The sequence below is a fragment of the Barbatula barbatula genome (genome assembly GCF_947034865.1).
Source record: "Barbatula barbatula genome assembly, chromosome: 3".
NCBI classification, from domain to species: domain Eukaryota; kingdom Metazoa; phylum Chordata; class Actinopteri; order Cypriniformes; family Nemacheilidae; genus Barbatula; species Barbatula barbatula.
Genome location: NC_136764.1, coordinates 3,624,115 through 3,648,197, shown reverse-complemented (window position 1 = coordinate 3,648,197; position 24,083 = coordinate 3,624,115). Strand labels below are relative to the sequence as shown.

At 37.4% G+C, this 24,083-nt stretch overlaps 3 protein-coding genes across 7 annotated transcripts; 2 read left to right on the top strand and 1 right to left on the bottom strand.

The window, feature by feature from the left end:
• Nucleotides 1-277: 277 nt before the first annotated feature.
• On the bottom strand, nt 278-14,361 carry LOC306891758 (NLR family CARD domain-containing protein 3-like). The gene is given in 15 exon segments (XM_079452269.1): nt 278-1,005; nt 2,000-2,173; nt 2,631-2,804; nt 5,103-5,276; nt 5,674-5,847; nt 6,769-6,942; nt 7,677-7,850; nt 8,167-8,954; nt 8,958-9,934; nt 10,146-10,350; nt 11,157-11,208; nt 11,387-11,497; nt 11,843-11,873; nt 12,950-13,043; nt 14,273-14,361. Coding segments are annotated over 13 exon segments (3,240 nt in total). The 5' UTR covers nt 11,869-11,873; nt 12,950-13,043; nt 14,273-14,361; the 3' UTR covers nt 278-968.
• Nucleotides 14,362-14,460: 99 nt separating this feature from the next.
• LOC306891791 (uncharacterized protein) lies at nt 14,461-19,100 on the top strand. Of its 5 annotated transcripts, XM_079452330.1 has the most exons (13): nt 14,461-14,597; nt 14,936-15,132; nt 15,242-15,313; nt 15,417-15,640; nt 15,747-15,824; nt 15,910-16,026; nt 16,591-16,691; nt 17,005-17,281; nt 17,404-17,531; nt 17,610-17,729; nt 17,813-17,860; nt 17,944-18,024; nt 18,134-19,100. In XM_079452330.1, exons 7-13 carry the CDS (start codon nt 16,596-16,598, stop codon nt 18,230-18,232), a joined length of 849 nt encoding a protein of 282 aa, XP_079308456.1. In that variant the 5' UTR covers nt 14,461-14,597; nt 14,936-15,132; nt 15,242-15,313; nt 15,417-15,640; nt 15,747-15,824; nt 15,910-16,026; nt 16,591-16,595; the 3' UTR covers nt 18,233-19,100. The 5 variants fall into 5 exon arrangements, with proteins under 5 accessions (XP_079308456.1, XP_079308453.1, XP_079308454.1 ...); XM_079452327.1 differs by lacking the exons at nt 14,461-14,597; nt 14,936-15,132; nt 15,242-15,313 and having other exon boundaries at nt 15,502-15,640; nt 16,550-16,691; nt 18,134-18,367; XM_079452328.1 differs by lacking the exons at nt 14,461-14,597; nt 14,936-15,132; nt 15,242-15,313 and having other exon boundaries at nt 15,502-15,640; nt 17,944-18,267.
• A 677-nt stretch (nt 19,101-19,777) lies between these two features.
• On the top strand, nt 19,778-23,260 carry LOC306892484 (zinc finger BED domain-containing protein 5-like; the record flags this gene model as incomplete). The annotated part of the gene is made up of 2 exons (XM_079453612.1): nt 19,778-21,109; nt 23,246-23,260. 2 exons carry the CDS (start codon nt 19,778-19,780, stop codon nt 23,258-23,260), a joined length of 1,347 nt encoding a protein of 448 aa, XP_079309738.1.
• Between the last annotated feature and the right edge of the window lie 823 nt (nt 23,261-24,083).

Below are 24,083 nucleotides of genomic sequence, written 5' to 3'. Positions count from 1 at the left end.
GATCAAACATATATGTGTAAGACATCATTTAAAAGTGTAAAGTGTTTATACTTCTATTTGTCTACAATAACATTGACAACAAAAGTGCATTTATAAAATAAAGTAAATATAAAGGGTGCGCTCTTAGCCGTCACTGTCTGTAATATATTTCTGAAATCACATCTCAATATAAAGACTAAAACTCAGTGAATACATCACAGAAACACTCAGATCTGTATACTGTGCTCGGCTATAGATCATCCCACACCAACAATAAAGTGTTTTATGTTATTCGTGTGCATTGTTGGTATTCAAATTTATTTACTTTATTGATCAATACTTTGCACATTATATGTTAACAGTTATTCAGGAAAGTTTCTGCATCACTGAATCTCTGAGCTTATTAAATCAGTTCATGTTAAAGACAGAACACATGACAGACATATGATGTGTAACTGTGTGCTCATGTTGATCATAGTCTGAACCAATAAAACATATGAAGTTTGATCACATTCTTTGTTCTAGTTGCTTCAGAATATTTCACCTTGATGTCCATTATAGGTGTTTGGTGTTTATCTCTCCAGGTGTGAAACACATCAATATTCATCATCACTTACACTCCCTCACATGTGGAAAAAGTCATTATATTGTTTTATGTCAACGATCATTTAAGCATCAATTTGTCTGATGCCTAAAACTTTTATTTTATTATAAGTATTTTATTTTAAGTTCATTCTTTATTAAATGAACTTTAAAGCAGTAAATGTAGGTGTCCATTGACCATGTAATAATGTATTGTGACCAGACACACGTCAGACTTCAGGAGCCCAGAGATACAGGATGATACAGAATATGAGATCAGAATGTTATACAAATGGAAATAATGATAAATAAGACACTTTTTAGCGCTTCACAGCCGTCAGCGGTGATGTCACAGTCTTCAGAGAGAAAAAGACTCAGATGATCTTTACTGAATGAAGGGAATCCTTTCACTCTTCACGTGATTGTTTCAGTCGAGGCTCAATACTGTAAAACATTGAGGAGAAACATCAGATATGATATTAATATTCACTCATCTCAGTCATTATCAACATCATGTCACAATGACTTTATACTTACAAATCATATTAAATTAATCTGAGAGAGAGAACACAATACAAGAAGTGCAGCCACACCAACATTAACACAAGTGTGAGTACAAAACATTTCTGTCACTTGTTCACTGTAAATATATCTACTTCAAAATGTCTCGCAACAAATAGATCTTTTTTTGTTTATACTGAATAAGACTAGTCCTAAAATGTGTCTAATAAAGATTATTTTGTTGACTGGATTCTTAAAGGAACAGTTCACCCAAAAATGAAAAGACTACTATGGGAGTCAATGGTGACCCACAACGGCTGAGTTACAAACTCTCGTGTTTATTTGTGTTCGGCACAACAAAGAAATGTATTCAGGTTTATAACAACTGGTCCCCAAAAAAGAAAATTATTTAATCATTTACACCTTGTGTCATTCCAAACCTGTATGACTTTCTTCTGACAAAAGATATTTTGATAAAACATTTGTCCTCATTGTCATTGGTTTTGTATCCATACAATAGAAGTTTATGGCTACCAACAGTGTTTTGCAGAAGAAAGTAAGGTTGGGTGGACTTTATTTTCTTAGTTTCTTAATATATAGTAAAAGAGCAGCAGGTGGATCTCTACAGCAGCTTTACGTTACTTCAGATCTGAAGCGAGTGTACAGACCAAACTTCACTTGCATTTACAACAAGTCCACTGAAAGTGTCATGAGCACTAATAGATGAAACAACAGAAACATGTGTCGAGTTTGTTTGTGACGGCCTACGACTTTAGAACAACGTCAATATATTTATTAGCCCACATGACCCGCGACTAGTCGACATCAAGCTTTAAATGTCGTGCCAGAGCATTCATGTCGACTAGTTTGAGCCAAACCCTACAGTGTGGTAATAGTTTATAGATATATAATGATTTAAAAATAATAAATAACTCACAGTAGTTTCTGTAGTTGACAGTGTGGATTCTTCAGTAGATCAGAGAGCAGCTTCACTCCTGAATCTTCTGGATTATTAAATCTCAGATCCAGTTGTGTCAGATGTGAGGGGTTTGATCTCAGAGCTGAAGTAAGAGCAACAAAACCTTCAGATCCAATACTGCAGTTAGACAGACTGAAGAGAGAAGAAAATAAATGAGATAATGACAATAACATTTAGACAATAATCATAAGGATATATTATTTATTATTCATCAAATGTATCAATTTTTTTCCCTTTTTACAAGATACAAGTAATAAATTAAATGATTGTAAATCACAATAATATCATGAATAGTTTAATATATTCAAGTTGGTTATTAAAATCTAAAGTTATTAATAGTTAAAGTTATAAAGTTATTAAGATGTCAGTTTACAATAATATCATGAATAGTTTAATATATTCAAGTTAGTTATTAAAATGATCTCAGTTTGGTGATAATTCTGTATGAATCTGAATCAACAGAGAGTCATTGACTGACAGTCACTGTTGAGTCTCTTACATATAAAGATGATTCTGATAAACTTATGAAGACCTTCATTTACATAATACATACACATGTTTAACTTTATTGCTTTAAGGATTTTCTTACTGTAATGTCTTCAGTTTACAGTTTGTATTCTTCAGTCCATCAGAGAGCAGCTTCACTCCTGAATCCTTCAGTTTATTGAGACTCAGGTTCAGTTCTGTCAGACTTGAGGAGTTTGATCTGAGAACTGACGCCAGTGATGAACAACTTTTCTCTTTCAGATTACAGAGACTCAGACTGAAAGAGAAATAACAAGATAACAGTGAGTCACAATGTTAGTAAGTGTAACAATCACCATCTGGAGTGCCATTGAGAACCACCAGTGGGCACTCCACATCAGACCATCACTCACTCACAAACTACATTTCCCAGAACTCACTTCCCGGACTCATCATCACTGATTACATTCATCTGTATCTCATCACCTCGTCACCTCTTTCACTCTATATATACCATGTTCACTTATTCACACACTGCAAAGTCTTGTTTAGCCAGTCTACATTGCCGAGCGGTTCCCTATATTTAGTCGTCTGTGTATTACCTTGGACTTTTGATATCGACTGTGATTCTCTGCTGCCTGCCCCGACCTCTGCTTGTGACCGTTGATGATTTTGGATATTCCCTAACATACTATACGCTGTTGTTGATCTCTGCCTGTTTGACCATTCTCCTAATAAAAACTGCATTTGGATCCGTACGTCTCTGACTCCACGTGACAGTAAGACACTTATGACTGTTTTCTGACTGCATGATGGATCTTTCTGATGTGAATAACGCTGCACTTGCCACAGAGATGAATAACAGTCAAAGCATTAACAGATGGATCTTTAATGATCACTTCTGATCTCATTTCTATGTTTCAGGATATCGTATGAAGCATCAAGGTGTCAGGAACGTGTTGAGGGAACAAGGACAGAGAACCCAAGTGCAGACAGCGGGGTCAGAGGTCAACCCTTTCTGATCCGCGTGCGCTGCTTCTCTCCACCAAAGACACGCCGCATGAAGAGCAGCAGACACGTGTTCATGTTAACAACAGTAGTGCAGGTCAATAGACTCACAACAATAAACTAAATACAGCAACTTTAAAGGATTTGTATCTGTCAGTCTGTTTACTGTTTGCTTAAAGTCTCCAACCTTTCCACCAGATTTATATTTTATGAACCACAACCTTTTTATCTATATTGAGCATTAGCATTATTGATCAGCATGTAAACATTTGTGACCCTGTGAAAACCCAAACTAAAGTCTCAAAATCTAACTTATTATAACAATCATCAAATATTAATTTCACTGAGATTTCAATCTTTAAAATGACATTATTCAGTTAATATTGAAGATGTTGTTGTTATATTTTCACAGAATATTCTGTAGGATGATTTTATGTAGAAAACAGTAAAAAGACTTTTGCTTTCTTTTCACAAGCAGCGTCACATTTAGTAATGAACAAGGATCTAATAGTGAAATGATTTAAAGACAGAAGTAGTTCTGGTATGAAGGGCATGAAAAGGCTTATCTAGTAAGTAAATTAGTTTTCTGTTTATGATGAGAGCATTTTAATAGTTACATTACATTTGTTGTTTGAATGTTGTCAGTAGTTTTATATTGACAGATATCAATTATCAGACTTCTATTAAGAGGGCATTCCCCTCGCCACAGATCCTACAATACATAGATACATAGCCTACTGTGTAAGGGGTAGTGAAGTCTTTAATGTCGACAAATGGCAATAAATTGGCAATTATTTTTTATTTTAACAGTCACATAACAATCTCATCTGCTCAAGTCAGATGTATAAATATTGCAAGATGAATAATATTTGTCACGTTAACTGTGAATAATTAAAACTGTACTCCATGTGCCAGTGTTGTGCAGTTGCAGTTCTTTGCACTAAATATCTGCGCATCTTTTTGGATTATCTGGATGTCACAGATTTAGCTTCAACCTCGCCGCTGCTTAATAACAATAAACTTCACTGTGACAAGATGAGACATGTTTTATATTTAATAATGTTTGTTGTTCATTTCATTTAATGTTTGGTGTTTATTTTAGACTCGTACCTGATGAACGTGGTCGTTTGTGGTTGTTATGAAACATCTGTCTGTGGGTTTGAAGCGATTGTCACACACGGTATAAATGACAGATGCTTTAGTAGATATTTGTTGGAGTCGCACTTTTGCTGCAGAGTTAGAGCTTTAAAAACACATTTTAATGGATATGAGGGTTTGTGTTTGTTATCTGTAAGTCTCTGTGCATGTTCATGCATTCATTCAGTGTTTTGGATTCTTGTGAATGATTTGTTTAGATATGATGTGGTATCATTTATGGTGACGTTACTTTGGAATATCGCTGTTGTTTGGCCGGAGGAAATTGCCATAACCGATGTTTTGTTGAAATGCCGCAACTGTCAACTACATCAAATTTACACAAGAACAAGAGTGAAACAGCAAAACATAAACAACAAAAATACTCGACAGTCACTTGTGATTATTAAAAAAGTGAGTTTAAAACAAAATGATAATTTGATCAGTAACTCACTGTAGTGTCTGTAGTTGACAGTGTGGATCCTTCAGTAGATCAGAGAGCAGCTTCACTCCTGAATCTTCTGGATTATTACAGTTCAGATTCAGTTGTGTCAGATGTGAGGGGTTTGATCTCAGAGCTGAAGTCAGAGCAACACAACCTTCAGATCCAATACTGCAGTCAGACAGACTGAAGAGAGAAGAAAAATAAATGAAATAATGACAATAACATTTAGACAATAATTAATAGCACAATTATATAATATAGTTAATTATACTTCATTTAATATATTATTCAATTATTATTCATCAATTAATCAAATAATTTCCCTTTTTACAAGATACAAGTAATAAATTAAATTATTGTAAATCACAATAATATCATGAATTGTTTAATATATTCAAGTTAGTTATTAAGATCTCAGTTTGGTGATAATTCTGTATGAATCTGAATCAACAGAGAGTCATTGACTGACAGTCACTGTTGAGTCTCTTACATATAAAGATGATTCTGATAAACTTATGAAGACCTTCATTTACATAAAGCAATAAAGTTAAACATGTGTATGTATTAAGGATTTTCTTACTTTAGTGTCTTCAGTTTACAGTTTGTATTCTTCAGTCCATCAGAGAGCAGCTTCACTCCTGAATCCTTCAGATTATTGTTACTCAGGTTCAGTTCTGTCAGACTTGAGGAGTTTGATCTGAGAACTGACGCCAGTGATGAACAACTTTTCTCTGTCAGATTACAGAGACTCAGACTGAAAGAGAAATAACAAGATAACAGTGAGTCACAATGTTAGTAAGACACTTATGACTGTTTTCTGACTGCATGATGGATCTTTCTGATGTGAATAACGCTGCACTTGCCACAGAGATGAATAACAGTCAAAGCATTAACAGATGGATCTTTAATGATCACTTCTGATCTCATTTCTATGTTTCAGGATATCGTATGAAGCATCAAGGTGTCAGGAACGTGTTGAGGGAACAAGGACAGAGAACCCAAGTGCAGACAGCAAACAAAGTGTGTATAATGATGCTCATTAAAGATCATCTTCATATATTAGACTGCTGTGTATTTCTTGTATGTTAGATGTTCAGGTGAATCTTTTTGGATTATCTGGATGTCACAGATTTAGCTCCAACCTCGCCGCTGCTTAATAACAATAAACTTCACTGTGACAAGGTGAGACATGTTTTATATTTAATAATGTTTGCTGTTCATTTCATTTAATGTTTGGTGTTTATTTTAGACTCGTACCTGATGAACGTGGTTGTTTGTGGTTGTTATGAAACATCTGTCTGTGGGTTTGAAGTGATTGTCACACACAGTATAAATGACAGATGCTTTAGTAGATATTTGTTGGCGTCGCACTTTTGCTGCAGAGTTAGAGCTTTAAAAAACACATTTTAATGGATATGAGGGTTTGTGTTTGTTATCTGTAAGTCTCTGTGCATGTTCATGCATTCATTCAGTGTTTTGGGATTATTGTGAATGATTTGTTTAGATATGATGTGGTATCATTTATGGTGACGTTACTTTGGAATATCGCTGTTGTTTGGCCGGAGGAAATTTTGCCATAACCGAGGTTTTGTTGAAACGCCGCCACTGTCAACTACATCAAATTTACACACGAACAAGAGTGAAACAGCAAATGATAATTTGATAAGTAACTCACAGTAGTGTCTGTAGTTGACAGTGTGGATCCTTCAGTAGATCAGAGAGCAGCTTCACTCCTGAATCTTCTGGATTATTTCTGCTCAGATCCAGTTGTGTCAGATGTGAGGGGTTTGATCTCAGAGCTGAAGTCAGAGCAACACAACCTTCAGATCCAATACTGCAGAACGACAGACTGAAGAGAGAAGAAAATAATGACAATAACATTTAGACAATAATTAATAGCATAATTATTTAATATAGTTAATTATACTTTAATATATTTTTATTATTTCATTGTGGTGAGGAAGGCGGGACGAGAGCTGTGAGGCGGGGCCGGTGGCGTGAATGATAGTTGCAATCAGCTGTGCGCGCACTGGTCCCGCATATCTTACGGAGGAGATCGGGAGTTTAAAAGGACGAGCGGCAGGACTGTTGACGAGAGAGGACCGGGCCAGGACATGTAAAGTTTGTGTTTATGTTTTATGGCCGGCAGTCTATCGTGAGGTGGCTGCCGGTCTCTACTTCCGTGTTTATTGTTTATTTGATTTAATTAAAGTTGTTAAATGTTCGCCGGTTGCCGCCTCCTTCCTTCCCTCTATTGAATCTTGTTACATTCATATATTCAATTATTATTCATCAAATCTATCATATTATGTCCCTTTTTACATGATACAAGCAATAAAATATGATTGTAAATCACTGTCATTATACAATAATATAATGAATAGTTTAATATATTGAAGTTAGTTATTAAAATGATCTCAGTTTGGTGATAATTCTGTATGAATCTGAATCAACAGAGAGTCATTGACTGACAGTCACTGTTGAGTCTCTTACATATAAAGATGATTCTGATAAACTTATGAAGACCTTCATTTACATAATACATACACATGTTTAACTTTATTGCTTTAAGGATTTTCTTACTGTAATGTCTTCAGTTTACAGTTTGTATTCTTCAGTCCATCAGAGAGCAGCTTCACTCCTGAATCCTTCAGATTATTGTGACTCGGGTTCAGTTCTGTCAGACTTGAGGAGTTTGATCTGAGAACTGACGCCAGTGATGAACAACTTTTCTCTGTCAGATTACAGCCACTCAGACTGAGAGAGAAATAACAAGATAACAGTGAAGATATAAACACATCAAGAGATAATGTTTGAACAATGAGAATCATCTGCACAAGAGCTGAAGCAACTTCTGCACCTGATAGAGAATCACTGCAAGAACTGAACCCTGACAGACAATTATAAATAAAAAACAAATAAATGAAAATCAGAAAAAAGCCACAAGAGAGCAGCTCTCACTCTATAGATGCAGTGAACAATTCCATCATGTTTTATTGTGTCTCTGTAGGACATTAACTACAGTAATGTGGACTGTTAGATGTTCAGGTGAAACTGCAGGTAAATGACTCACTCAGCTGTTCTGGATGCTTTGATCACTGGCAGAAGCCTCAGAAGACATTCATCTGATGGATCATATTTACTCAGATTAAACTCATCCAGCTTCTCTTCTGAGTTCAGTAACACAAACACCAGAGCCGACCACTGAGCAGGAGAGAGACGGACTCCAGTAAGACTAGACTCATCTCCTCTGTTCACATATGTTTGTACTTCCTGCACTAGAGAATGATCATTGAGTTCATTCAGACAGTGAAACAGATTGATGGATTTCTCTGGAGAGAGATTCTCTCTGATCTTCATCTTAATGTACTCGACTATTTCCTGTTTACTGTCAGAGCTTCTTCCTGTCTGTGTCATCAGATCTCGTAAGATTGTCTGACTGGACTCCAGTGAGAGACCCAGAAGAAATCTGAGGTAAAGATCCAGGTGTCCGTTCTCACTCTGTAAGGCCTTGTCCACTTCGCTCTTCAGTAAATCACTCATGTTTGATCTCAATCTGCTGAAGTTTTCTGATGTTTGCTGAAGAAATGACAGAAACTTGAATAAAGCAGCGAGAAACTCCTGAACGCTCAGATGCACAAAGCTGAACACCTTCCCCAGGTTCAGTCCAAACTCCTCTCTGAAGATCTGAGTACAAACTCCTGAGTACACTGACGCTTCTCTGACATCAATGTCACACTCTCTCAGATCCTCCTCATAGAAGATCAGGTTCCCTTTCTCCAGCTGTTGAAAAGCCAGTTTTCCCAGAGACTCAAGACTCTTTCTAGCCTGCTGAAGATCTACCTCACATTTCCCATCATACTACTGACTCTTCAGTTTGATCTGAAACATCAGGAAGTGTGTGAACATGTGAGTGAGAGTCTTGGGGATCTGTGCTGGACTCTCTGCTTCACTCAACATTCTCTGGAGAACAGTGGCTGAAATCCAGCAGAAGACTGGGATGTGACACATGATGTACAGACTTCTGGATGATTTCATGTGTGTGATGATTCTGTTGGCCAGACTCTCATCATTGATTCTCTTCCTGAAATACTCGTCCTTCTGAGGGTCATTGAATCCTCGTACATCTGTGATCAGATCAACACACTCAGGAGGAATCTGATTGGCTGCTGCTGGTCGAGAGGTGATCCAGATCAGAGCAGAAGGAAGCAGATTCCCCTTGATGAGGTTTGTCAGCAGCACATCCACTGACGCTGATTCTCTGACATCAAACAAACTCAGATTCTTTGAGAAATCTAGAGGAAGACGACACTCATCCAGACCATCAAAGATAAACACAACTTTATAATCATCAAAGTCTGTCGATCTCAGTTCTGTTGTATCTGTGAAGAACTGATGAAGAAGATCCATCAGACTGATATTTGTCTGTTTGATCAGATTCAGTTCTCTGAAAGGAAGTGGAAATATGAAGTGAAGATCTTGATTTGTTTTTCCTTCAGCCCAATCCAGAATGAACTTCTGCACAGAGACTGTTTTTCCAATTCCAGCGACTCCTTTAGTCAGCACACTTCTGATGGGTTTGTTTAGTTCAGGTGAGACTTTAAAGATGTCATTACATTTGATTTGTGTTTCTTGTGTCTCTGATCTTCTGGATGCCGTCTCAATCTGTCTCACCTCATGTTCATTATTGATGTCTTCACTCCCTCCCTCTGTGATGTACAGCTCTGTGTAGATCTCATTCACAAGTGTTGAGCTTCCTTGACTTGAGATTCCTTCATTCATTCTCTGGAATTTCTCTTTTAGTCTGGATTTGTGTTTCTTCATGTTTAAAGGGGCCAATTCTGATAAACAAAGAGAATATAAATAAAAATACATGTTTACGATTAGAAAAAATGTATATATTTGACCTTAAGAGTCTTTTAAGATTTTGCTGATCATGACATTAGATGAACACAAAAAGCTTCATGGTTCTATTGTGTTGATTTATTAACTGTAAATGTATTTTCACTAATAATGTAGTGATGTCATAGTCACATGACTGAGAGCTCTTACTGGTCTGTAGTTTGTCAGCGAGGTCTGTCTGCTTCATCTTCCTCAGGACGTTCAGTGTGATCTTCAGAAACATCTCTCTGACTCTGATCTGATCTTCAACATCCTCCTCTTCTCTCTCAGAGCATGATGGGTAATCTGGACTCAGTAGACTCTTGAAGATCTTCAGCTCTTTCTTCATCAGAGAGATGAGTTTGTGCTCAAGCTCCTGAAAACATTGTTCAAACACACATGATTTTGTTTTCTTATGAGGGCAGAAAAAGGTTTTAATGCTCATTTTAGTGAACACAGTTTTTTCTAAATTGCTTGAATCTCATTTCATGAAACCTGTAACACATTTAAACACTATAAACACACATCAAAACCATATTTTATTTAATTCATATTTTGCCTTCAAATGATTCTCAAAGCATCAAATACACATCAGCATTGATAACACACTGAGATCTATTTCAAATCAATATGATCGTGACTTCTTACTACAATGAATCAGTTTGAAACTAAACATCTAAACATGTTTCAGAATCATCAGTAATAATAACAGTAATCTGTGTAAAGCTGCAGTACGACTGACAGTAAAAGAATCTCATGAAACGCCTCTTAAACATACAGCTTTGATTTTGGACTTAGAAACATATTTTGGGTTAAAATAATTTTAAAGCTTCATTTGAAGAAGAGCATCTACATTTCTGAATAAACTGTAAATGAAACATGATATTGAATGTAAAATAAATGATTGTTAATCAAAGCAAATACTAAAAAAGACACATTCTTTAAAAGAGAATTCTGTAAATCCCTAATAAATATTTATATATAAACGGTTACACAGTAATTGCTTTGCATCCAGTTCTCAACTTTACACACAGACAAACACACACACACGAACACACACAGACAGACAAACACACACACACAAACACACACAGACAAACACGCACACACACAGACACACAGACACACACACACACACACACACACACACACAGACACACACAGACACACACACACACTCACCTGGAAAACAGACTCCATGTGCTTCCCTTTGATTGAGACATTTGTTGTGTTTCTGTAATGTAACAATAAATGAAATATGTGTTTCATACAGTGAACACTTGGATTAATGTGTGTATCTGTCAGTAAAGTGTTCAGTGAATATCTGCAGTAACATCAACAGCACAGACTCAGATCAGAGAATAAAGACTGAAGAAGTGATTTACTCGTCTAAATTATCAGACTGTTCTCACCTCACATCTGGATCATCACAGTCTCCTGGACTGAACTGAAGTGGTTCACCCATTGATGCTTCACTGTTCATGGACACACAGCTGGGTTTAGGAGATTCTCCACCAGTCAAACTAAAACAACATATATGTAATGAGTTTATGCAATGTATCAGTAATGTGACAAAATGTGTATAATATATTAGAATAAATATAGGATATATGAATAACAAATATTCAGAAAATAAAGTAAAAAGTAATTTCTGCTAAGATAAACTATTATAGTTCAACCTATTTGTAAGGACAACTATATTGCTTACATGAAATATATATTTGATGTATAAATTTAGCTAAATCTTGTTTAAAGTTGTTTTAAGTTTAAACTCTGACAGCTATCAGACAAACCAAACACATGTAACACGTTTCGCAATTACAGTTAAAAAGGACAAATTTATATATTAAAATATTTAATCATCTCACCTTTTAAACTCTCTGGAGAGACTCATTGTTCCTGCAATAAAAATACTGTGTTAGACACTTCTTTAAACCAGTCATCCTCAGCTAAGCTGCACATTTCATCTTTTAAACAGTGAAGTGTCTCATATTATTGTTGAACTGCCGTATTGTGCTTTACATTTCTAACATGGACTGAAGGGGCGGAGCCAGACGTGGGAGACATTGGGGGCTTAACCCAATACTATGGGCTTGGTCCCCAATGAGAGGTTTTCCCCATTTATGGCGGCTATATTACTATTTTCTAAGTGTTCTTTATATTTTGAAACCATAATATAGCAAATGTAGGAACTGTAATAATGACCGATTTAATTTACCTCTATTTTAACTAAACATCTTCCTCTGTTAAGTCACTGGAGTGGAGTAATACAGAGTTTAAATAGCGGACTGGATGACTTTATTATAGAAACCTAAAGAGATTCGTGGCCATCCGCCCTCAGGGCCGTTGATAGCCATATCATTCATAATGACATTTTATATTTTTTATATATATGAAGAGTTCAGGTGCAAAGCCTCTAAGTGCCATCTGAACTTTCTTCTAGAATGATCATTTTTATCAAGTTCGTATATTTAAGTTCAGCATTTTCACTCAACTGGCAATGAAAATAACCTATTAATTGTCATTTAAGTGAAATGACTGAACTTAAATATACAAGATTGATAAAATTGTTTATTATAGAGCAAAATGTCAGATGGCACTTAAAGGTTTTTGTATCAGAACTCAGAAATATTGAACATGAATTGTTCGCCTACCATGTGCTGCACTGCACTGACTGCTAATGTTAACTGATACTGAGAAAGTATTAACCACCGTCACATCAAAATAAACCATAAACTACAGCTCAATATCTAAAGAAAGATAGTAAAGAAAGTAACAGCTAGCTGGCGTCAGTTATTTGTTAAATGCATAGGTAATGTTTGTAAAAATCTCAATTCAGATTGCAAGCTGCACAGAAATTAAAGTAAAAGCAACAGTTTACTAACATGAACTTCAGCAAGTTCGAGACGCATTACGATCAGTAGCAGCACATCATACACATTTCCCCAATTTAAATAGATTAAACATGAATTTACCTGCAAGTGATTCACGGGGATAATCTCGCAGTTTCTGCTCTTGCTCTCTTTTCGGGCCTTTCTAAATAAATAGCCCAGACTACCGTCTGTCAAACTGCGTTAGAATAAAAAATAAAAATAAATAAGCAACGACTTTCAAAGCCTCCAATATTTATTTAACAACACCAACTCCAAACACAAATGCATTGATAGAGCCATCACAGAGGAAGTTCACAGACAAGACACAAACAAAAATCCATTGAATCTCCTAGAATCAAGTTTTGGTCCTCAGCTCATTTTAAACAGAAATCACCTCAGAATTCAACAGGACAATCAGGTTATAGCGCAATATAAACATTTAGAAATCTGCTGTTTTCTCGCAACAACAATAAACAAACAAAATTTCATGGAGCCACCACAAGGAATAATTGTATTCTTCTTCGAGCCGGCAGTGAAGAAATGTTCTGGCTAGCTGAGCTGTCCTCGTTGACGGAATGTGCCTTAGCAGACTAGTTGCTCATGCTAACGTTAACTAGCGTAAATAAATTGCCTATCTGCGTTCCTGATATCCTTCTCTCTTTTAAATTTAAGATTAGCGCTCCCACTTAGCTTCTCCATGGTTGCGTGTTGTGAGTTGTGTTGAGTTGTGCTGTGTGTTGTGAGTTGTGTTGTGTGTTGTGCTGTGTGTTGTTGTGTTGTGAGTTGTGTTGTGAGTTGTGCTGTGTGTTGTGCTGTGTGTTGTGCTGTGTGTTGTGCTGTGTGTTGTGCTGTGTGTTGTGAGTTGTGTTGTGTGTTGTGCTGTGTGTTGTTGTGTTGTGAGTTGTGTTGTGAGTTGTGCTGTGTGTTGTGCTGTGTGTTGTGCTGTGTGTTGTGCTGTGTGTTGTGCTGTGTGTTGTGCTGTGTGTTGTGCTGTGTGTTGTGCTGTGTGTTGTGCTGTGTGTTGTGCTGTGTGTTGTGCTGTGTGTTGTGCTGTGTGTTGTGCTGTGTGTTGTGCTGTGTGTTGTGCTGTGTGTTGTGTTTGTAGCCCCTCAGCAGCACTTAGTGACATACTGTTGCCACTTTCACTTTCACTTAGACAATATATCGAGTATTTTCACAAGAGAATCGGCAAAAAAGTCACATATTACTGTTTATAAACACGCTTCCTAATGACAAGAATAACATTTACATTTAGTCATTTAGCAGATGATTTTATCCAAAGCGACTTATGAAGAATTCAGGGAGCAATGAGCGATATGTCACACAGGAGCAATAGTTCAATACAAAAAACAACACACAACAATAAACGCGATGTAAATAAAGTAAAACAGGCGATTGAATCTACTGAATAAATGTGATACTCACAGTATTTTCTTTCTTAATAACAATGATGATTCTTCTCACTGTAAAATGGCTTCTTCTGTAACAGTTTCACTTTCACTCTGTCGCTACCCGATCCGTCCCGGAAACAAGATTTGTTCCGCGCATGCGTGAAACTGACGTCACTTCCTGTTATCGCCGACGTTTTACGACAGTGTTCTCGACCTGGGACCAGCTCGGTTACGTCGTGCAGCCAAACCCCTTTCATTATGTGTGACAGCGGTATGGATTCATTTGCTTTTCACGAAAGACTTCAAAAATGTATCTTAAAAGGAGAAATTCCTGACATCTTCGAATTTTACCATCAAAGGTAATTAAGTAGCGTTAAGTGATTCTATATTTAAAAAAAGCAGAACTGACCATCTAGAAAACTATAAAAACCTTCACAGAGATGCAAATTTCCATTAAAATACTACTATGAACTATTAGCTTTAACTATTAAAACCATTACAAATGTCTTTCCTTGCAGTGTGATTTGGGCATGATTCCTGTAGGATTGAATTGTGTTATTGGTTATAAAATCAATTTATATAAAAAAATTGTGAAATTGATGTGATGTTTTTATTGACCTTTATGGATATCAGATAGTCAGATAATATGAATTTTAACTGCAACTTTCATGCTTTTTTTTTCTTCTTCCTTAAACAGGCGACAGACTCTTCTACACCGGCCCAACTAAAAAGTACATGTGGCTAGTTGTCCTGTCCGAGGAAGAGAAGAGGGCTGTTCTTGCGGAGTGCCATAATAACCCTGGAACTGGCAATCACTGTGGCATCAGAGGCACTCAGAACAGGGTTGTTGCTGGTTACTTCTGGTCTACATTAATTCCTGATGTAAAAGAATGGGTAATATACTACAGAGGTGGTACTTTACTTTGCAAATTTTTCCTGTTTTTATAGCTAAGAACTTTTGCCATCTCTGGTTTTTGTATGACTTTTTTACGTTGCTTTTTAGGTGAGATCTTGTCACCGCTGCCAACTGAATGACTCCATTAAGACTGTTGTGCCAGTCTTGCATTCCATTAAGGTACTGCTTACACTATTTGGCATACTATGAGACTAACAAGCTAGTCTTAACCTTGTGTACCATTTTTACAGCATTTGACTGATGCAAATTTTGTGCCATGCAGGTGAAAGAAGCTTGGGAGGTGCTTGGTTTGGACCTCTGCCAGAAACAGCATGCAACAACAAGTATGTCCTTGCCATGACCGACCTGTACACCAAGTGGGTGATTGCAGAACCCATGCAGTCTAAGACAGTGGCTGAGGTGTCTGCAATAATAACTACAAAGTTATACTCGTTCCGCGTGGTTAGAAAAATCATTACTGACCAAGGGAAGGAGTTTGTTAACAAGGTATAGTTTTGTTAAGGTTTCATTGTGTTTCCCCCCCATTGTAGTCTCAAAATATATGTTGTTGTCTGTGATTTGTCTGCTTATTTAACTGATGATCCCTCTGCAGCTCAATGACAGCATTTTCAGTGCACTGAAAATCAAACATGCCGTCTCCAGTGCTTACCATCCCCAGACCAATGGGCAGGTAACTCTTTGGTTGTTTGTCTATTGGAAGTCCCATTGTTGTCTTGCAGTTATTCATCAACTTTATAAATACATTGATTTAACAGGATGAAAGAACCAATCAGAATATCAAGCGGACACTCAGGAAGTATGTGAATGACAACCACAATGACTGGGACCTCCACCTTCCTGCTGTGGTGTATGGGATCAACACTGCCAAGCAGGTTGTCTCTTCACACGCTTATTATATTTTTAATATCTATAGTTAATTGTCAATAGGGTCAGCTGTGGCCTGGTGGTTATAGCATCGAGCTTGTGATCAGAAGGTTGCTGGTTCAAATCTCAGTGCCAGCAGGTCATGACTGAAGTGCCCTTGAGCAATACACCTTAGCCCTGATTGCTCTGCAGTAATGTGCTACTGTAAAAAAAAACTACTTGTACTGTAAGTCGCTTTGGATAAAAGCATCTGCCAAATGAATAAATGTAAATGTCAATGGATAAACTGAATTGAAGAATTTATTAAATATTTACCATTTAAGCGGGGGGAACAATTTCATGTCTTGCCAATATGATGTTAATCTTGAGCAAGCTAGAGTAGTATTGCATTCTTCATATCTCTGAAGAGTCTTTAGTTTTATCATAAAAAACTGATGCAGATGTTCATTCTTCCTGAGAAAAGTCGATCTGCTGGAAGCGTACAGTGGGCCTTTAATAAAAATCAAATAGTTAATGGTATACTCGACACAGTCCTTACTTCCTACTCTTCCATCGACAACCACGTCTGCCAGAGGTCATGAATGCCTGTCCCATGGGAGATGATTTTGAAGTTGCTGACCCAGAAGATGACATCGATGTCAGAGTCAAAGAGATGAAACGTCTCAATGAAATGGTATGTATTTGACAAATAAAGCTAAATAAAGTAGTGAATTACTATTGAAATTAGACCTTGGCATAAGCTGTTTCATGTATTTTATTTGCTTTGATTCTACATTATATGTAACTCTTAGCCTTTGTTATGTCACTGTTACACTGTATACTTAGCATTCTCTGCCTCGATAGATACCATCACCAGTTCCTTATACTGTTCGACGTTTTGAATGAGACTCCATTGATCTGTTGGTTGAAAAAAATCCCATCAAGATAGAGACCAGATCATTTGTTTTCGATGAGTTTTCATTTATGGGTATTGTCGTTATTTGTAGGTTCTTATCAACATAGAGAAAGCACAGAGCAGGCAACTAAAGTCATTCCAAAATCGCAAGCGCAAGTTCGTGCGAGTGTGTTCAGTTGAGGCTGGTGATGATGTTCTGCTATCTGGGGACCCCAAGAAAATGAGGACAGGAGACACATTGTCAAGTCAGCACCAAGGACCATATTCTGTGGCCAACATCTCTGCCAAAGGGGTGGCCACCATTGTAAAAGGGTCAGTCTGCAAAAGGGTCAGTGTGTCAAGACTAAGGACATACTACAGATTGAAAAGTAAGATTTTAATAAAATCTGTATAAAATGGTTTACAATTAAATGCAAGATTTTAAAAAAATATTGCATGTTTGTCTGTAATTCCTGTTGTTACCAGTTGTCACTTAATTGTGTATCATCAGACAGATCAAATGAGATGCGGTTTCTCCAGGACCATGGTTACTCAACATTTAAATGGCAGATAGATCATCCATATGTTTGTTCAGGTGCAAAGTGGGAGAAGATCGTGAGCCCTATTCAAGATGAACTGGTAAGCATTCTGTCTATTTATCTTGAATAGTTTATTCATAACCATTAATTAATCGTATCAAACATTCTTCATTTTTAGTTAAAGTATGTGTTGGATGAAAATCGTCCACCAGGAGAACTGATTGTGAAGCAGGGCAAAATCTGCCTTACACGAGAAGACTTCTGGAGCCTGGGTTTAAGCCAGTTTATGGAATCTAATGTGCGTTTGTTTATTGTGTCACTCCGATAATGCATAATATTACACATTACACAGGGATGTAATCTTGCTGTAATTAATTTCAGATTGGAAATGCTTGCCTTAAAATTGTGGAAGAAGCTGCACAAAGACATGTACTGTATTACTATTATATATTTTAAAAATATTTTTATTTGATGCATGTATGTTTAATAACTTAAAATGTTCTTTCCACCAGGGAATAAGTGTTCACATTATGGACCTTTATGTTGTTCCAACCTGGAAGAACACAAATGTGTACCCAGTGAATGTTTTGCCTGTAAGTAATTTTTTGCTATCATACACTCAAAAACTGAGAAACTATTTTGGGAAAAGGCACAGAAGTATGTTTATTGTGCATGCATATTGTTTTGTTCCAATACTTATAGGAAAATGTGAGGTCCATGGATGCCGTAGTATTTCCAGTTTGGAGCAGGCAGCCGGATGAAGCTGATCATTATCTGCTCTGTGTTGAGTTTCTTTTTTAAACATTTTTAGCCCTATTATTCAAATTCGACGAGAGGGTTCTTAGTGTGTTCTATTTTCATGGATATTAACAAAATACCCTTTGCAGGTTATGTTGGTTGCTAAGAGGGAGATACTTTTTCTTGATTCTCTTCGCCCTGATGGTTTTGGAGATGAGACCATACAGAACCAAATTTAGGTTGAGATTAAAGATAATTGACTGGCCTTGTTCCAGGCATGTTATTTGGTTACAAAAGGAGCCTCGTTCTCAGGCTTCAAGTTTGTAGAGCCTTGTTCTCGGGCTTCAAGTTTGTAAAGAGCCTCGTTCTCGGGCTTCAAGTTTGTATAGAGCCTCGTTCTCGGGCTTCAAGTTTGTAGAGCCTTGTTCTCGGGCTTCAAGTTTGTATAGAGCCTCGTTCTCGGGCTTCAAGTTTGTATAGAGCCTCGTTCTCGGGCTTCAAGTTTGTATAGAGCCTCGTTCTCGGGCTTCAAGTTTGTATAGAGCCTCGTTCTCGGGCTTCAAGTTTGTATAGAGCCTCGTTCTCGGGCTTCAAGTTTGTAAAGAGCCTCGTTCTCGGGCTTCAAGTTTGTAAAGAGCCTCGTTCTCGGGCTTCAAGTTTGTATAGAGCCTCGTTCTCGGGCTTCAAGTTTGTAAAGAGCCTCGTTCTCGGGCTTCAAGTTTGTAGAGCCTTGTTCTTGGGCTTCAAGTTTGTATAGAGCCTCGTTCTCAGGCTTCAAGTTTGTATAGAGCCTCGTTCTCGGGCTTCAAGTTTGTATAGAGCCTCGTTCTCGGGCTTCAAGTTTGTATAGAGCCTCGTTCTCAGGCTTTAAGTTTGTATAGAGCCTCGTTCTCGGGCTTCAAGTTTGTATAGAGCCTCGTTCTCGGGCTTCAAGTTTGTATAGAGCCTCGTTCTCGGGCTTCAAGTTTGTATAGAGCCTCGTTCTCAGGCTTCAAGTTTGTATAGAGCAGGGCTCTTCAATTGGCGGCCCGCGGGCCGGATCCGGCACCCGAGATATTTTGTAGTGGCCCTTGAAGTGTAATGTTGTTATTATCGGCAGACACGTCTGTAAACAGCTGGCGGAAAAAGCGGTAATGGAGGTACAGCGGATAATTTTTGGGTGTTGTACCTATATGCGCCAATAGGTGGCTCCTATAAATAATGTTCTGTTGGGTGCATTGCCGTTGTTCTGTGTACGTTACAATATCTAGTCCTAGGCCTACCTGTTTCGGCCGGAAACATATTTTGTCGGACCGCTCAAACTTGTCTCTTTCAAAGCCAGCAAGCAAACAAGACAAAATGTCTCTATCTATTTTAGGAAAAAGGAAAGTTGACTCCGAGAACAGGCAGTTCAACAATGAATGGACAGAGAAATATGCATTTATTACAGTCAATGTGAAACCTGTCTGCCTAATCTGCAACGAGTGCCTTGCCGTGTGTAAAGAGTTTAATTTGAGAAGGCATTTCAAGACAATGCATGCTAACTTTGACACTACTTTCCCACTGGGATCCGTTGCCCGGAGCCAGAAGATATCGGGGCTTACATCTTGTTATGAGCAAAGACGTCGCATGTTGTTTCGGGCATGTACGGATCAAGAGAGGGCAACGGCAGCATCTTTGCGAGTGGCATGGATATTGGGCAAAAAGAAAAAGCCGTTTACAGATTCTGTGACAGTCAAGGAGTGTATGTTGGCATCCATTGAGGAGGTTGTAACAGACGAGGAAGCTCGAAAAAGCATTATCGACTTAATCAAGCAAATTCCAATATCTGAAATGTCAAATATGAGGAGAGTCGAGTGCCTTGCATCGGACGTTTTCGAGACGCTTTTGGACAAACTGAGGAAGGCCGAGGTGATGTCTTTGGCGGTGGATGAGTCGACAGATAACAGTGATATTGCGCAGTTGTGCCTCTACGTACGATTTTTTGATGGTGAATGTTTTCGCGAGGATTTGCTTGGACTAATTCCCATGGAGGGGCGCACTACTGGTGAGATTTTATTCACCGAAATTGCCTCATTCTTTGAGGAAAACAACTTGGATTTGGCGCACGTCAACATGTTGGTGACAGACGGTGTGCCCTCCATGGTGGGCAGGGATCAGGGGCTCGCCGCGAGGATGGCTGCCGTGGCTCCTCAGTTGAGATCGCTACATTGCCTCATCCACCAAAGCCTCCTATGTGCCAAGCTCAGCGGTGAGTTAAAACAGACCATGGACTCTGTCATGGCAATTATAAACTTTATCCGTTGCACCTCCAGTTTACAGCACCGCCTTTTTCGCAAGCTGTTGAACGACATGTCTACTGAATATAAAGATTTGCTCATTCACAATGACATTAGATGGCTTAGCAAAGGAAACGCTTTGAAACGTTTTAGTGAACTACGAGAGGAGATTCTGGTGTTCCTCCAGTCTTCGAAATTGAAAAAAGCTGGCAAGTTTCTGTCTCTGATGGAAGATGATGAGTTTAATGCCGCTGTTTGCTTTTTGAGCGACGTTTTCAATCATTTGAACCAACTCAACATGGAGCTGCAGGGCAGAGGTAAAACAGCCGTGGAACTTGTGGAGAAACTTCATGCATTTCAAAGAAAGCTATCACTCTTCTCTGCTGATCTTTGTCCTGGGAAGATGCTCCACTTCCCCACACTGAGGAAATCTGGCCTGCAAATTACACAGCTGATGTCAAGCTTTATTGACGCATTGAAAAACAACTTTGCCACTAGGTTTGGTAATTTCAGCATCTCCAGTGAAGTGATGAGATTTGTGAAGGACCCTTTCTGTGTTAATGTTGAGACAGACTTTCCATTGAAAGGAAAGGAGGTGGAATCATCTTTGGATGAGGGATCTTTACAGCTAGAACTCATTGACATTCAGTCGTCAGATGACTTGCGACAGTCATTGCAGCAGGCAGGTTTTGAAAAATTCTGGACCCATTTAGTCAGCCAAGACAAATTTCCACACTCAAGAGGTCTTGCACTTTTTCTTCTGACAATGTTTGGCTCAACATACACATGTGAGTCATCATTCTCACACATGAATGCCATTAAAACTCACAATCGCATATCACTCACTGACCAGCATCTGCAACACTGCTTGCACATTTCACTGACAACATATACACCTGACTTCACTGCTCTTGCTAAATCAAAAAAATGCCATTTCTCTCATTAGATGGCAAATGTTGGCAAACTACATACAACGTAACATGTTGTTTATTTTTTAACTATAATGTTTTTCATGTTTTTTGCCAGTTTGTTGTTGGTTTTATTGTTCCATTTGTTGGTGTTGAAGTCATTTGTTAGTTATAGCCTATGAATGTAATGTGTGTGCGTGCGTGCGTGCGTGCGTGTGTGCGTGCGTGAGTGCGTGTGTGAGTGTGCGAGTGTGTCATTATGTCTGAGCTCTTTCAAGGCTCCTCCTCTTTGCCATATTCTTAATGACTGTTCTGCATATGAAGGGAGAGACTCTAATTAATACAAGAATTATGATGGTTATTCATCTGTATCTGTGTCTGGCCCTGATGACGTAATAAAAAATGGATTAACAACCGATTATTTTTTACTCCACTTATTTTTGTTGTCTTGATAAAAGTATTTTTAGCTGTTTGTATAGTAATGAGCGACTTTAAATGGTTGAAATATGAATCATTTTATAAACAAGCGCGTATGTTAAGTAAATCTATGACGCAATCGTAACACAGCAATAGCATCGTGAGGCGTTGGCGACCTCTACTGGAGACTTTACTCAACGACACGTCACTCGAGTCGAGCCGGTTCTGACAGGACTTGTTTCGCTTCAGTTTCGGTCTGTTACTCTGTGAACTGCAGCTAAACACTTCAGACAAACACCAACTTAAACATTCTTACGTGTTAACACGCGACATTCACCTTTACACGACGATTATATAAGAAATCATGTCTGAGGTAAATATGAGAATTAGTTTTGTTGGTCCTGCAGAGACATGGATTGGTTTCACTGTAATAACTGTTTTCTGAGAAGAGGGAAACCATTTGTAGTGTCCAGCTGTGGTCATATATTCTGTCAGGACTGCATGAATACAAGTGACACGTTTTATTTATGTGTTAAAATGATTTTATATTTATTAAAGAATCAATATTATATTAACACATCATGTGAACGCTTACAGATAGTAATTACACTTACAGGTTTTTATTTATCCAAGCAAAGTTTGTTCGCGATGTGAACCGAAACTAGTCCATTAGTTTAGTCCATAGACAAAATACTGCTGTGAGATGAATGAGATCTAAATCTCAACACTGAGCAAACTTCAATACTGAAAATGGCCACAAGGTGGCGCACATACACCATGACAATCTGAACACATGAAACTAAAGGTTGTCGGTGTTTTAACACGAGGCTCAATATTATGCATGTGAATTATTTTCTTATTGTGACAAATCTTATATTGTTGGAAAGGTCTAAGACTCTATAATAAATATTTCATCACTGTTTTATCAAATCATTTATGTGAGAAGAGTAATTGATTCATAAATGACAAGAGTGTGAATAAGAAACATTTATGTGCTGCTCAATGTCTGGCGGTACACGGACATTTACTTCAATATTTAGTTTAGTTAACAAACAATAACACTTGTTCTGCCTCTTGTTGTTTAGTACGGAGCACGTGCACTAGTCAATCTAACAATGTTGTTTTGTGGTAAAAGTGTAGAAATCACTTTTATTTTGAGTATTGAGCACTATTGTCAAAACCATGGTTTTATATTTACCAATGCTATGGCTTTTACAAATCACGATTTACACACAATAAATAATTGAACAAATGTAGCATTTAAATAAAATCGTTGTGTAATAATCATGTAATGTCATTATGTAATGTCCATAATAGAGATTCTTCTGAGGACGTCAGGACTTTAAGATTTCTTGCTTGCCAGACAAATTAAAAGTCAGAAAACAATGTAAAGCATTAAAAAGCATTTAATGTACAAAAAACTGTAATTATATATTTTAAATATTCTTTGTATTTTCATTGTTTATGTTATATGTCTTATTGATTATTTTCAGGAGTTTGCCCTTTGAACATATAAACATGAACAGATGCTCGAGGTTCAGGGAGAAGCAGCAGAGTTTGTGAAGTCCCACATAAAGGAGGAGATATAAGAACCTCATGGTATTTATCAGGCAATATTCATTGGTTTAGTATGTGTGTGTTTTTGTACATGTAAGATTTCTCAGATGAAATGATCTGATTCAATACATTATAAAGTCTCAGTATTAGAAATCAAGAAATCAACTTTTGTACAATAATGACTTATGTGTTTCTTTTTAAGACTCATGTGCAGCTGATGATGACGATGAGCTCATATATTATTTCTTCTTTTCAATGTAATACTGTCAGACCGGATCAGAAACATATTGCCTGTGAACCATAAACTCTTTTGGTGATTCCTTAAATAAAACAATCACGATTTTTCACTTTGGATCATTTCTCAGCAAACAATAGTAACAAAATTAGTTCACATTAAAAAAAATACAATTCAGTTTATGTTTTCTTTTCAGCACCATTACAACAGTCTTCTGTGTCAAATAAACATAATATAGTGTGAATATTATAATATTTATATAAGACGAAATTCAGTATAATTCATGAATCAAGCATGATGTGTGGAGCCATAAGAGGTCAGAACATGAACACAAGTTTGCAGTAAACAGCGGCCTCGCAGTGAATCGTTCAATCCCTCTAAAGTACTTTAAGCTTTTGACTATTTTTCGAAAGTTGTTAATAATTTAATTTGTACATAATAAATGCGTAATACAGTTACTGGAGACTACAACACAAATCTATTTATTCATTATCAGTTGTTTTGAATGTTGTTGCATTTACCTCAAAGTATTTTGTAAT

What these genes read in the sequence shown, in the direction of transcription:
- LOC306891791 (XM_079452326.1), top strand. Translation starts at nt 15,959, where the DNA reads ATGACAACCACAATGACTGGGACCTCCACCTTCCTGCTGTGGTGTATG. An exon ending in GGATCAACACTGCCAAGCAG is followed by an intron (nt 16,027 to 16,549) that starts GTTGTCTCTTCA and finishes TACTCGACACAG; the next exon opens with TCCTTACTTCCTACTCTTCC. An exon ending in TGAAACGTCTCAATGAAATG is followed by an intron (nt 16,692 to 17,004) that starts GTATGTATTTGA and finishes CGTTATTTGTAG; the next exon opens with GTTCTTATCAACATAGAGAA.